General features: G+C 38.5%; 1 protein-coding gene and 1 long non-coding RNA gene across 2 annotated transcripts in view; both read right to left on the reverse strand.

Annotated features, from left to right (window-relative positions):
• Nucleotides 1–7364: 7364 nt before the first annotated feature.
• LOC149828931 (uncharacterized) lies at nucleotides 7365–9847 on the reverse strand. The gene is made up of 3 exons (XR_016434369.1): nucleotides 9779–9847; nucleotides 9591–9682; nucleotides 7365–7559 (listed from the first exon to the last, which is right to left on the reverse strand). It is a non-coding gene; the product is annotated as an uncharacterized LOC149828931 (long non-coding RNA).
• A 236-nt stretch (nucleotides 9848–10083) lies between these two features.
• LOC149828932 (protein ROOT HAIR DEFECTIVE 3 homolog 1-like) overlaps nucleotides 10084–13814 on the reverse strand; it is a 51936-nt gene continuing 48205 nt past the window's right edge. Inside the window, exons 15-16 of the mRNA XM_090017175.1 lie at nucleotides 10297–10391; nucleotides 10084–10152 (exon numbers count right to left, since the gene is read on the reverse strand). Of these exons, the coding sequence (XP_089873301.1) occupies nucleotides 10084–10152; nucleotides 10297–10391 (164 nt within the window). The remainder of the gene's footprint in view (nucleotides 10153–10296; nucleotides 10392–13814) is intronic.

A 13814-nucleotide genomic window follows, 5' to 3' on the forward strand; every position in this document is an offset into this window, starting at 1 on the left:
TGCCATTGTCGCCATTACCTACAAATGCCTCCTTTTTTTTGCTTTTTTGTTTTTCATGACTAACCTTACAGATGTGATCTACATCTTAGTGGGAACTCTGATTACAACACGTAGGCAGAATTTTACAAGTCTTGAAAAATCAACTACAATGTTACGATACTTTCCCAGGTCATAAAATCGATTTTTTCATCAAAAAAACATTATCCAAAAGACGGTTCCCACTATTTTGAGCATGCTGAATCCATCCATGAGGTCAAATTGGATCAAAACAACCCATGCATGGGACATCCAGAGGCGTTTGAACATAATGGCAACATTATTAATACATTACCCTATATACATACATACATATATAATATATATAGAGGGAGAGAGAGAGAGAGAACCCCAGAAACACACACAAGCACAAGCACATTATTTTCAATATTTATTATCCACTGGGAGCAGGAGAAGCCAAATGCGGATTATATAATTATGACTTGTTACTCTTCCTATTGATTCAGGAGGAGATAGTAGATAAAGGAATATATAAATATGCATAACAGGCCGAGTCCAGTCTTAAACATCAGTGTTTACAGGTCTTGGCATCATGTTGTGCTTCTCCAACTGAAATACGAAAAAACATTCATTACTCATTATTTAGTGGGGATTTGTATCTAATTTGCTTGTTTACATATTATTTTTTCTTTTTAAGATGCACATAGTCATCATGATCAATCACAACTGAACTAGTCTTCAAGAAAAGCTGAGATATCATGACAAAGACCATCAGGTATTAGTTATTACATTCCCGTCTCTTAGAAAGAGCCGCTACACCATCCGACCAGACAGGTCCTCTACATCTAAATTAGATCAACTTGCAAACAATTTAGGTGGCCTAATTAGTTGTCTTCGCTATGTTGGTTGAAACAGTTTTACTGTTAACAGGTGAATAAGATCAAAAAATCATATGGAGGCATCAGGTGTTTAAAAAACAGAAAATGCAAAAGATGGTTTACCCTGACAAACAGGAATTTAGAATTGCAGTGAGCTTCTTTCCAAACTCAGGAACTGGACCCAGTTGTGCAGCCTCTTCCAGCTCACACCAATCCTATTAAAATAGTAGTACAGGGCACAGTGTGTTATAACTGGCAAAATTAATCCTAACTACCTGCAATGACCACAATGCCCAATGTAAATTATATACCTTATCAGCTGTTAAATCAGACAATTTCTCATTGGCAATTTCTTCACACCGGACAGTCGCCAACATTACCTATGATCATGAGCGGAAAGAAGAATACTTCAGTCTGAACAAATAGAAGACATCCAGGGTAAAATCTATTTCTTAAATCAACATATACAACATAAATCTATGAACAGTTGACAACCTAACCTAACTAGCATTGCAAAATAACAAGCAAGATTAATGTTTGGGAAATTTGAATGACTAAATGTTAAAATAATATATCGTGGTTTACTTGAAATTGCTTTCCCTTTTGCCACTAAAAACTAGAAAAAGCATGAACAGGTCGCCATGACATGTCAGACAATTGAAGGGACTTTTCGTGAACAGCGAGACACTTTTTAACCAATACTTAGTAGACAAATTAAAAGTAGATAAGCAGAGGATGATACACCATATACAACAATACAGATCTACCTGTTAAATAGCACTGTTAAGAGGTTAATCTATAACATGGAAACTAAATACAACACCAGCATACCTTGTACTTCACTGCTATAATATGCCCATCAATATCACGAACTAAATTTTCCCTAACTTGTGAAGGGTCCCAACTGGCTCGTTCAACAGATGCATCTGATATTGTTTAGAAAACATTAGTAATAATGCAGCACATCGCCCATGCCAACAGACACACCCACATGCAAGCAAACACAAGCACAGAAACACACATGTGCACACAAATACACACAGACACACACATGGAACAATGTATCAGGCAAACATGACCGTTCTATCTAGCTGGAAACCATAGGTCCATGTCATATCCACCCAATCTGACATAGTAGATGTGTTCAACATGGTTTGTTTTCTGAGGATTACAGCATAGATCAGGTTTTCCCAACTGTTGAAGATAAGGATAAGATCGTGCCACCTCCTGCTTCCTTTATCTTATGAGTTTGTTTAGGAAACCTGTTGAACCGTTATGATGGTTTCCTTTCTTTTCTTCTTATCCTCTTGGATGGGTCTTATCCCACGAGCCTGTGCAACAGGCTATAAATATGATGTATATTGTACCAAGGAGAGACAGAAAATATATGAGATTGTGAGGTGTTGCCATGGATGTAGGTCTTCATGACTGAAGCTATCCGTCTCTAATTCGACGCTAATCCGTCGCTAAGTTGTTTAGCGATGGATTAGCGACGAATTTAGGTCGTCACTAATCCACAGGTTTCTTGTAGTGCCAAGTGTTGTTTTCTAGCAAATTGACCATGCTAGAAAAACCTTGTTCGTTGGAGGTATATATATATATATATATATATATATATATATATATATCAAGGTGATTTTCTCGATGAGGATTTTTCTCCAGACTTTTACAACAACAAACAACAACAACAACTATGCCTTCATCCCAAAACAATTGGGGTCGGCGATATGAACCAAAAAAGAAAATCATTCTGGGTCTTTCACATGAATCCTTCTCCTCCAATCATTTCTATCCAATGCCATGTCCTCGGTGAGGTTCAAAGCATTCATATCCTTTCCTATCACCTCCATCCATGTCTTCCTAGGCCTACCCCGACCTCTTTTAACTAATATTTCTCCAGACTTTTAAATATATAAAATATAAAAGATATTAAAAATCATAAGAAATATAAAAAAATACTAGGTATTCTTGGAAAAATATAAGAAAATAACTATGAAAAGTTTTTAAAATACAAAAACTGAGATTAAATATATAAAAACAATAGTTTTTTTCCAAAAATTTCATGATATTATCACCATATTTTTATTTCTGGTGATATTTTGAAAATATCGTGCTATTTTGCAGATAATATCAAAATATCAACGATATTGGTGACACTGGTATATATACATATGTGTGTCTGTGTGTCATATTTTCTTGAATCCATGTCCCATTTGTGAGTCAAATACATGTTCGTGTCCATGTCTTTGCAACATACATGCATACATACATATATATGAATATTCATATTTATGTATATATGAGCCAGCTAGTGAAGAAGTCGATGTTGATTCCATTGAGGATTAGAGGCAAATAGGGAGAAGAAAAGGAAGAAAGCCAAGAAAAGATTGAATCTCTTCTTAATAGGATGAACCATAACCCAAAGGCTTACAAAAGTTGGACTATGAAACTGGTTAGGTTCCAGCACGAAAAACAGAACGCAAAATAAAAAGAAGTGGCTCCAATTTTGTCCCCACCAATTTATGCACTCCAAGTTTCCAGCAAGCAAGGTGCCAGAAAAAATGATTTGATCAATGATCACCTAGCCATTTCCAGGAAACTAAAACCAGAAATGCATGTCTAAAAGTTATACGTGCTATACCAAAGATAACATATTTAATGTTTACTTGTAAGATTCACTTGGGAACACATGTCATCAACTAGTGTTGTTAAAAACTAGTAGGGATGCAAAGAACAAGAAAGAACAAATACTGAAATAAGCAAAGTAATAAAAACCAGTATAAGCCAAACTATCAAAACTAAACATGCATGCTGTCGAGTTTCGCATGCATAAGTAGTTAACAGAGAAGCAGTAAGACAAAGTGCTAAAACAAGGCAGCATAAGCAACTAGTAGTGCAACTGATTCTACAACTAAAGTGTAACTGACACAACCAAACAGTCAAGCAATAAATAAATGAAATTAAGGTAGCGGTTTAATATCACAAGTGTCACATTCCAATTATGAAGAGCAATATGCTATATAACTATTATAAGCATAGAATTGGCACGAGTAGGTTAATCACAAAAAATGAACTGTGCAAGTAGTTTTAACTAACTAGTGCAATGCTACATCAAGCATGCATAGCTCAAACGAGTAGCACACTGAACTACTAAGCAGATAAACAAGTCATGTCACAATATGCACATAAAAAAAATAATGTGAACATGTTAACTTATGTTTCGATATTAGTTGGTCAGGCGGGTACGCGCAAGGCACGAAACTTATAAACAACCGAGACTAGTCTGAGGATTTATTATGCTATGTGTTTTATGATACCCCGAGTGACTGACTGAGTCCATTCCTAAGGGTATGGCCAGTGACTAAGAGAGTAAATCCCGAAATGCATAAGTGGCCCATGGATGCATCCAAACTTATGCAAAAGTGGCCTGAAAGCTATCTTTTATAGCACTTTTTCTCTTAACTCCGATGACTAGGAAAGACGAGTCTTTTGCCCGTAGGGTGATTATTAACAACCTCTTTATATGAGTTTTATACCATCTGGTCCTCTCTCTCGGTGGAAGTCAACGGGTCGAATGTGTACGTGAGGTGTTACTTAACTGAAGACTCATTCTATATGCTCTGGTCTTTCGACCCACTTGAGTATCTTGCCTGTAAAGGCAAAACCATCACTATTAAGTGATTTATACGCTCTATTGCATGTTGGAGGCAACCACACACCTCTAATCCTTCTCACCGCAGTACGTAACATTCATGTACAAAAGTACAACCACGATGAGAGGGGTCAACTTATTGAGGGTGAAAACATCACCATTTTTGTATTCACAAACACGTGCCATTGCACATTCGAGGCAACCACGCACCTCTCATCCAACTCACCACAGTACGCAACGTACATGTTCAAAAGTACAACCACGATGAGAGGGGGGGTCTGGATCTCTCTCTCTCTAGTCTCTTCTTTTCCTTCTGTTTTTCTCCTTTCTTCTTCCCTTCTTATTCCTCTGTTCTGCTTTTTCTTCCTCTCTTCTTTTTCTTGTTCCCTTCTCCCCTCATTCCTTTTCTTCTTGAGTTCTTCTTCCAACGTTCTTCTCCTTCTTTTTCTTCATCTTTTTTTTTTCTTCGGCCCTTCTTTTTAATGACTGGATTTTTTTTCAATTAATTGACTATATATAAAAATTTTGTATAGGAAATTTGGTAATTTGTTTATGCTTTAGTTTGTTTATATAAAAACCATACATGTGAAATTGTTACTTTCAGTTTGTGTAATTATTTGCAAATATGCATGTGAGTGTGTATGTGCATGTAATTGACTGTAATTAGATCATGGAAATTAAAAATATTTTTTTGTTAAATGAAAATGATTGTTTCTTTGTTTGTGAGACCAAATGTAGATATGGATTATTATGTGTGATTTTAATAGTTTGATAAAGCTAATTTTTCAAACAAGCATGCATGAAAATTTAGTTTAATGTTTGTATAGAACTTTAGATGAATTTGTGTGCATTATATGATGATGTTGAAGAAATTGATTGTTAGTGATTTTGTTAATTTTTTATTGAATGCACATATTGTATTTGTTAGATACTTGGAGAGATTTCTAATTAATTGCTTCATGAATAAAGCATTTTTTATTTATTTGTATTTTAGATATATATTTTTTAATTTAAAAGCTTTTAGAAATACATTTTTGAAGCTTACGCTTTACGCCTCGCTTCATTTTTGGTGGAGTGCTTAGCTATGCCTCAACGCTTTTCACAACATTGTTATCAACTCCCTCTATGAGAAACACTGTAGGTGCATGTGTGCATACATGTGCCAATAGAAGAAAGGGAGCATTATAGTTGCATCATACATAGATAAAAAACATTGGGAAGGAGAACCCAAATTAGAAAAATTCAAACCTGTAAATTTTATGGTAAAGAAATCGGAACAACATTTTTTTGCTAGGTAGACTAAAAGGAGAATTTTCCTGGTAACTACCTTCACATCCTTGATCAAATTCTAGCATGCAAAGATTGCGACAATTTTGAGCCGCCACAGTAAGTCCTTCACCTTGTTGTAGAGCTTGATCAGCGACATTTTTAAAAATATCTAGAGTTCTAGTCCTTAGGTGCCCCAGCACAGATTGATATGCAGGAAAGACGAGCTGCAAAGGTGAGAAAAAAGAACCAAGAGAAAGTAAATCATATGTAGCACTCTTGAATGGCAAGATCAACTAAGATACTTTTGGAGAGTGTCATTATACTTGGCAAAATAAATATCAATTCCGAAAATTCCACAACAGTGTGAAATGAAAGCTTATTTTGTCTCACACAGTTATTGGCAGCAATGCTTGTTAAGAGCCCCAACAAGATTCACACAGTACTTGGCAAGTGATCATTAAATAGAACAGCTGGAGGCACACGGGTGGTTTGTTTGAAATTGTGCCCAATCATTTCCAACAATGAGGTATGGGTTAATAGGTGTATCATGTCATGCACTGCATGCCTGACTGAGCAAAATTCATGTGTAACTTCGAAACCAAGAAGCCAGAGAAGGGTGAATTGGGATGTCTTCTTGCCCTTCTAAAATAATAATGTCTATTTTCAGCTACTTTAGAAATTTAGTAATCAAGTGCGTTTTGGGGTTACAAACACCATTTTCATCTGTTTACCACATAGTTTTGAGTGAAAGGTAGATATGTTGGTGTTTACGACACCTTGCTTGGTATGTTTCTCCTATTTTATTCTTTCTTGCTCACATCCCTGCTGTCCTTAGAGTAATTTTTTATGATGAGGAACCCTTGCCGAAGAGAGGAAAACCCCGGGTGGGGGGCCCACAACAATTGAGTTCGATTATTCTGCATTACTTTTTATACTTTATCTTTTTAACTTATGATTTTTGGGAATGGTAAATGTAGAAACAGGGATATCTTACCAAATCCTATTATGATTTCTAAGGCAGGGTAAACATGCAATGGCAGCATGGTCATGGGTTGTGGGTTATTGACCACCTATTGCAGGGTTCCTGAAGGCCCTGGAATGTTAGCAGGTGCACACACATGCTTTGAATCTGGTATTAAAGACAGTACCATACTATCCCATAAACCTCATTAATTTTTTTAATAATCTATTGAGTGGATCAGAGCCTACAGATGTGACCTCTATGGATAAATTAGCAAAAGAACATACTTTAGGTTTTGATAGTCAAAGAAGGTTTTTAATGACCCACAATTCCCTAAACTTTCATGATACAAAAAAACAGATTTTTCTCTTGGAATTTGAAAGAATTCAATCCAAAACATGTTTTATAATTAAAAAATGTTAAAGTAGTACTCGTGTTCTAATTAAGTAGATTAAGTCATGCAACTATCACTTCTAAGCAAAATATTCAATAGAATTTTAGAAAAATCAAGGGGCTTACCTTTTACGAGGAAGCATCCAAAATATAACTCCCTGAACTGTGGGGGAAAAATGCACAAGCATGGAGGGGAGTTTAAAGTGAACCTTAATCCAATTCTACGCATATTATTGATCATCAAATTTCTAAGGATGTCTATAGTTCCAAGCTTCAAGAAGAAACGAAAACTTCCAAATTCTAAAGACGAGAATTTATTTTTAAGATTACACTTAGCGCTTCGGATTTCAACTGTTGTCGCTTTCGATCTCGAACACTTTCATCATAACAAATAGCTTCCTTATCATACCTGTTGAAGCAAAAATATGAGTTAGGTTCCGATTCTTGGCCTAACATTGAACAATTCAGATGACCTGAAAGCAGTCAATCAATACACTAATCTATGCCAACTTATATGTCAATTATCTATTAGTATTGATAGTTTAACTGAAATAGAAAAATATATTACATCACAATAGGTTTTCTTCTATGCGACACAGACCGGCTAGGAGGTCGACGCACCCGCATCGACACAAGTGCAGACACGAACACGGGATGGACATGGTCAACAAGTGTCAGACTCGGTCAATGCATTGGGGCCGAGTCTGTCTACTTTTTGGACTCGGTCAACTTTGACTAAGTTTATTTTTGTCCATTTTAAGGCAAAAGAAGTATAAAAAATAAAAATATATATTTATATAACAAATTTTACAAATATAAGAGTTCCCATTAAGTCTTTGTACATTAGCCCTAAACCTAAACAAATCGGGTCTGATCCATAGGAAACTGGGTGTCAAACATAAGCCCAAAAAAAAAAATCTGGCTCCACAACGCACCCGGGCCGCGCCGAGGGAGACCCCAGACCCCCCCTTCTGTAAGGGCAAAAAAATTCTCTGTCAAGCTCCACAACTCATGAGTCCTCACTGTAGTAGCACAAGTCGGCTACTTTATGATATTAGTGAACAATAAAAGAAAATCCTATGAATTTAGAAACAATTTCATGCTTCCATCCCTATGACAATAGGGCAGCAATGCTAATATAACTAGAAAAAACTTTAACCGAATCTTTAATGTTTCACTTATATTTTATGCATGTATCCTTATTTTTAAATTATCACATGCATGCACCAGAAATAGAGAAACCAAGAGTATAAAAGCTTATTTGTTTATTTTTGCTTTAAAATTTACAATCTTTATGTGTTAATTTATTGCTATATATATATATATAGCCGAGTCCCCGTGTCCAAAATTTTTGAAATTGGGCCGCACCCGTGTCGCACCCGCACCCATGTGACATAGGTTTTCTTATATATCTGCATGCATATATATGGGCCTTTATATGCCATTGTCGCCATTACCTACAAATGCCTCCTTTTTTTTGGCTTTTTTGCTTTTTTGTTTTTCATGACTAACCTTACAGATGTGATCTACATCTTAGTGGGAACTCCGATTACAACACATAGGCAGAATTTTACAAGGCTTGAAAAATCAACTACAATGTTACGATACTTTCCCAGGTCATAAAATGGTGTTTTTTCATCAAAAAAACATTATCCAAAAGATGGTTCCCACTATTTTGAACATGCTGAATGCATCCATGAGGTCAAATTGGATCAAAACAACCCATGCATGAGACATCCGGAGGCGTTTGTACATAATGGCAACATTACTAATACATTACCCTATATACATACATACATATATAATATATATAGAGGGAGAGAGAGAGAACCCCAGAAACACACAGAAGCACAAGCACATTATTTTCGATATTTATCCACTGGGAGCAGGAGAAGCCAAATGCGGATTATATAATTATGACTTGTTACTCTTCCTATTGATTCAGCAAGGAGATAGTAGATAAAAGAATATATAAATATGCACAACAGGCCGAGTCCAGTCTTAAACATCAGTGTTTACAGGTCTTCGCATCATGTTATGCTGCACCAACTGAAATACGAAAAACATTCATTACTCATTATTTAGTGGGTATTTGTATCTAATTTGCTTGTTTACATATTATTTTTTTCTTTTTAAGATGCACATAGTCATCAAGATCAATCACAACTGAACTAGTCTTCAAGAAAAGCTGAGATATCAAGACAAAGACCATCAGGTATTAGTTATTACATTCCCGTCTCTTAGAAAGAGCCGCTACACGATCGGACCAGACAGGTCCTCTACATCTAAATTAGATCAATTTGCAAACAATTTAGGTGGCCTAATTAGTTTTCTTCGCTATGTTGGTTGAAACAGTTTTACTGTTAACAGGTGAATAAGATCAAAAAATCATATGGAGGCATCAGGTGTTTAAAAAACAGAAAATGCAAAGATGGTTTACCCTGACAAACAGGAATCTAGAATTGCAGTGAGCTTCTTTCCAAACACAGGAACTGGACCCACTTGTGCAGCCCTTTTCAGCTCACACCAATCCTATTAAAATAGTAGTACAGGGCACAGTGTGTTATAACTGGCAAAATTAATCCTAACTACCTGCAATGACCACAATGCCCAATGTAAATTATATACCTTATCAGCTGTTAAATCAGACAATTTCTTTTTGGCAATTTCTTCGCACCCGAAAGTCTCCATTATTACCTATGATCATGAGCGGATAGAAGAATACTTCAGTCTGAACAAATAGAAGACATCCAGGGTAAAATCTATTCCTTAAATCAACATATACATCATAAATCTATGAACAGTTGACAAACTAACCGAACTAGCATTGCAAAATAACAAGCAAGATTAATGTTTGGGAAATTTGAATGACTAAATGTTAAAATAATATATCGTGGTATACTTGAAATTGCTTTCCCTTTTGCCACTAAAAACTAGAAAAAGCATGAACAGGTCGCCATGACATCAGACAATTGAAGGGACTTTTCGTCAACAAAGAGACACTTTTTAACCAATACTTAGTAGACAAATTAAAAGTAGATAAGCAGAGGATGATACACCATATACAACAATACAGATCTACCTGTTAAATAGCACTGTTAAGAGGTTAATCTATAACATGGAAACCAAATGCAACACCAGCATACCTTGTACTTCGCTGCTTCAATATGCCCATCAATATCACGAACTAAATTTTCCCTAACTTGTGAAGGGTCCCAACTGGCTTGTTCAACAGATGCATCTGATATTGTTTAGAAAACATTAGTAATAATTCAGCACATCGCCCATGCCCACAGACACACCCACATGCAAGCAAACACAAGCACAGAAACACACATGTGCACACAAATACACACACACACACACACACACACATGGAACAATGTATCAGGCAAACATGACCGTTCTATCTAGCTGGAAACCATAGGTCCATGTCATATCCACCCAATCTGACATAGTAGATGTGTTCAACATGGTATGTTTACTGAGGATTACAGCATAGATCAGGTTTTCCCAACGCAAAAACACAATTGTTTGAGAAGTGTATCCATTGTGGGCTAGGGTCTGGTCCACCAAACAAATTAAAAAAGAAAAACTCAGACGTAGTGTTTTCTACCAAATTTGATGCCATCTCAACATTATATATATATATATATATATATATATATATATATATATATATATATATATATATATATATATATATATATATAGAGAGAGAGAGAGAGAGAGAGAGAGATTGGTCTGTCCTCCCTAGTTTGAGTTACTGAGTATTGACTCAATATGGACCACTTCCAAAAGCTATAGATGCAGGTGTTTCTTGATTAATCGGAAGCTGTAGATGTGTTCACCATTGTTCATTTGTTAGAAAACATGCCTTCCATGGAATTATTTTGATGAAAAAACTAGAACATTTTATTGCAAGATTTTGGTGCAATATGTGAAATGAAATGACGATCTTCCAAAAATGAACTAAGATCCGCAAGAGAGTGTCTAGAAAGACACTAAAGCATAACCTTTAAAAAGGGTATAATGGGAAACACAAAAAGAGAATAAAAAATATTCTTTATTGAAGTGGGAACTTACAATGCTTAAGAAGCATTGGATACATTTACAATAGGGGTTGCACCCCTATGTAGTCCAACGATTACCTTTCTAGTTAAGTTCCATGTGGAACTTAACTAGATAAGGTATGTCTAGTTCTATTAGAGCTAGGCACTGAAAAGTGCTAAAATAAAATAAAGAAAAATACAGAAAAAGATAAAAATAAAGAAATATATATAATAATAATATAAATGTTAATATATAGATTTTACATTTTAACACTCTCCCTCAAACTTACGGTACAATGAGCAAAAGTTTGTCTAAGAGGAAGTTAAATTGGGGAACAACGAGAGGCTTTGTAAAAAAGTCTGTTAACTGATATTCTAAAGTAACATATGGCAGATCAATTGTCCCATGTAGATATTAATCTCTAACGTAGTGGTAATCCATTTCGATGTGTTTGGTGCGTTCATGAAATGTTATGTTGCTTGCAATGTAGATCACACTCTTGTTGTCACAACACATTTGTGAAGCTTTTGTTGCTTCAGCTCCCATGTTAGCAAGAAGACGTCGAAGCCAAACTACTTTCATGGTCGTGGTTGTCATGGCTCGGTATTCAGCTTCGACGGATGATAGAGAGACCTTCTGCTGCTTTTTGCAGCTCCACAAGATTAAGGATTCACCTAAGATGACGCAAAAACTGGTTTTTGAGTGTTTTCTATTGAGATCACCTCCTTAATCAGCATCAATATATATAATTAAATCAAAGGAGGATAAGAAGACAAGAAAAGCCTTCATGAAAGAGATGACTGAATAAATATGATAATGTGCATGACTGCTCCCATGTGAACAGAGGTGCGAGCATACTGAAACTGGCTTGTTGCATGAACAACATGTGCTATGTCTGGTCTAATAATGGATAAATAGGAAAGTGAGGAGTAGGATTGTAAAGTCCACTTAAAAAACAAATGAGTCAAACACGTATCCGACATGCGCTAGGCATGTGTCGGACATGTGCCTTGGTCGATCCGTTGCATCGAACCCAAGCTGGACCCGGATCCGCGCTTGAGCGGGACCCGGATCTGAGCCTATGCCTTTTAAAAAGGCACAGGCACCTCGGGCGATGGGCTAATGCCCTCGCCCGTTCTCTCTCCTCTCTACACCTCATGCCTTCTTCTTTCGCTCATTCCTCGTAGTTGTTGTTGTCGGTGAATGATGTCGTTGGCCATCTCACCCTCTGCATGAGCGCCGACAGTTGAAGCTGTCGGCCACCTTCCTCCTCTGCAGTGTTGGCGTCTGCAACCCACCACCTCCGCCTTTCGTTCTGGAGGTCTCGACCGATGCCTCTGACGCCAGCCCCCTCTTGTTCTTCTGCGTCTGCCGATGACACCGAAGTCATCACTGGTAGCCCCCAGGTAAAACCCCCATCTCTTGCCTCGCCGTGTCGATAGGGGGGTGAAGCCCCCTGTTACCTCTCGTTTTGACTGGGGGTTCCGTCCCACTGTCTCTCTATGTTTGTCGGCAGGGGGACGGAGCCCCCTGCCACCTTTTGTTTTGACAGGGGGTTCCATCCCCCTGTCTCTCTGTGGTTGCCGACAGAGATGGGGGGGAGTCCCATGCCACCCCTCGTTTTGAAAGGGGGCACCGATTTTTCCTGTTCCTTGTTTGCTTTTTGCTAGGGAGGGGGAGGGGGGGGGGGGGCTGCTGATTCGTGTGTCGACATGGGGGCTCTGCTCCCCCCTATTCCCTATTTTTTTGTCGACAAGGGGGCGGAGCCCCCTGCCGATTCGTGTGTCGACAGCGGGGGCTTCGCTCCCCCCTGTTCCTTGTTTGTTTGCCGGCAGGGGGGACGGAGCCCCCTGCCAATTCGTGTGTCGACAGGGGGGCTCCGCTCCCCCCTATTCCCTGTTTGTTGTCAGTAGGGGGGGTGCCCTCTGCCGATTTGTGTGTCGACAGCGGAGCTTCACTCCCCCCCTGTTCCATGTTTGCCTGCCGGCAGGGGGGGTGGCGCCCCGTGCCGATTTGTGTGTTGACAGGGGGGATCCGCTCCCCCATGTTCCCTGTTTGTTGCTGGCAGAGGGGGGGAGGGGGGGCTGCCGATTCGGGTGTTGACAGGGGGGCTCCGCTCCCCCCTGTTCCCTGTTTGTTTGTCAGGAGGGGGGCGAAGCCCCCTGCCGATTTGTGTGTCGACAAGGGGCTTTGTTCCCTCTGTCCCTCGTCTTGTTGCCGACAGGGGGGGGGGGGAGCCCCCTGCCATCAGTTGTGTTCGATAGGGGGCTTCGTTCTCCCTATCCTTTCCTTGTTTGCCGGAACGGGGGCGGAGCCCCCTGCCATATATTGTGTTCGACAGGGGGCTCTGTCCCCCTGTCCCTTTTCTGTTGACCGGCAGGGTGGTGACTCTGCCCCCTGCCACCTGCTTTTCGACAGGGACTCTATTACCCTGTCCCTCTTTCGTTGTCAGACCCATGTCTCATTTTAGCTTCCACACTAATCTTTTTATGCTTGCAAGTTGCACGACGGAGCGCACTCATGTCTTGTGGCCCAAGACCATTCGCACTTATGCTCGCAGGCGTTTGGGATCTCGCAACCCCCCAAGGTAGGGGAAAGTTATATAAAAAGG

Source organism: Nuphar pumila, chromosome 9 (assembly GCF_984573655.1).
Source record: "Nuphar pumila chromosome 9, dmNupPumi1.hap1.1, whole genome shotgun sequence".
NCBI lineage: Eukaryota > Viridiplantae > Streptophyta > Magnoliopsida > Nymphaeales > Nymphaeaceae > Nuphar > Nuphar pumila.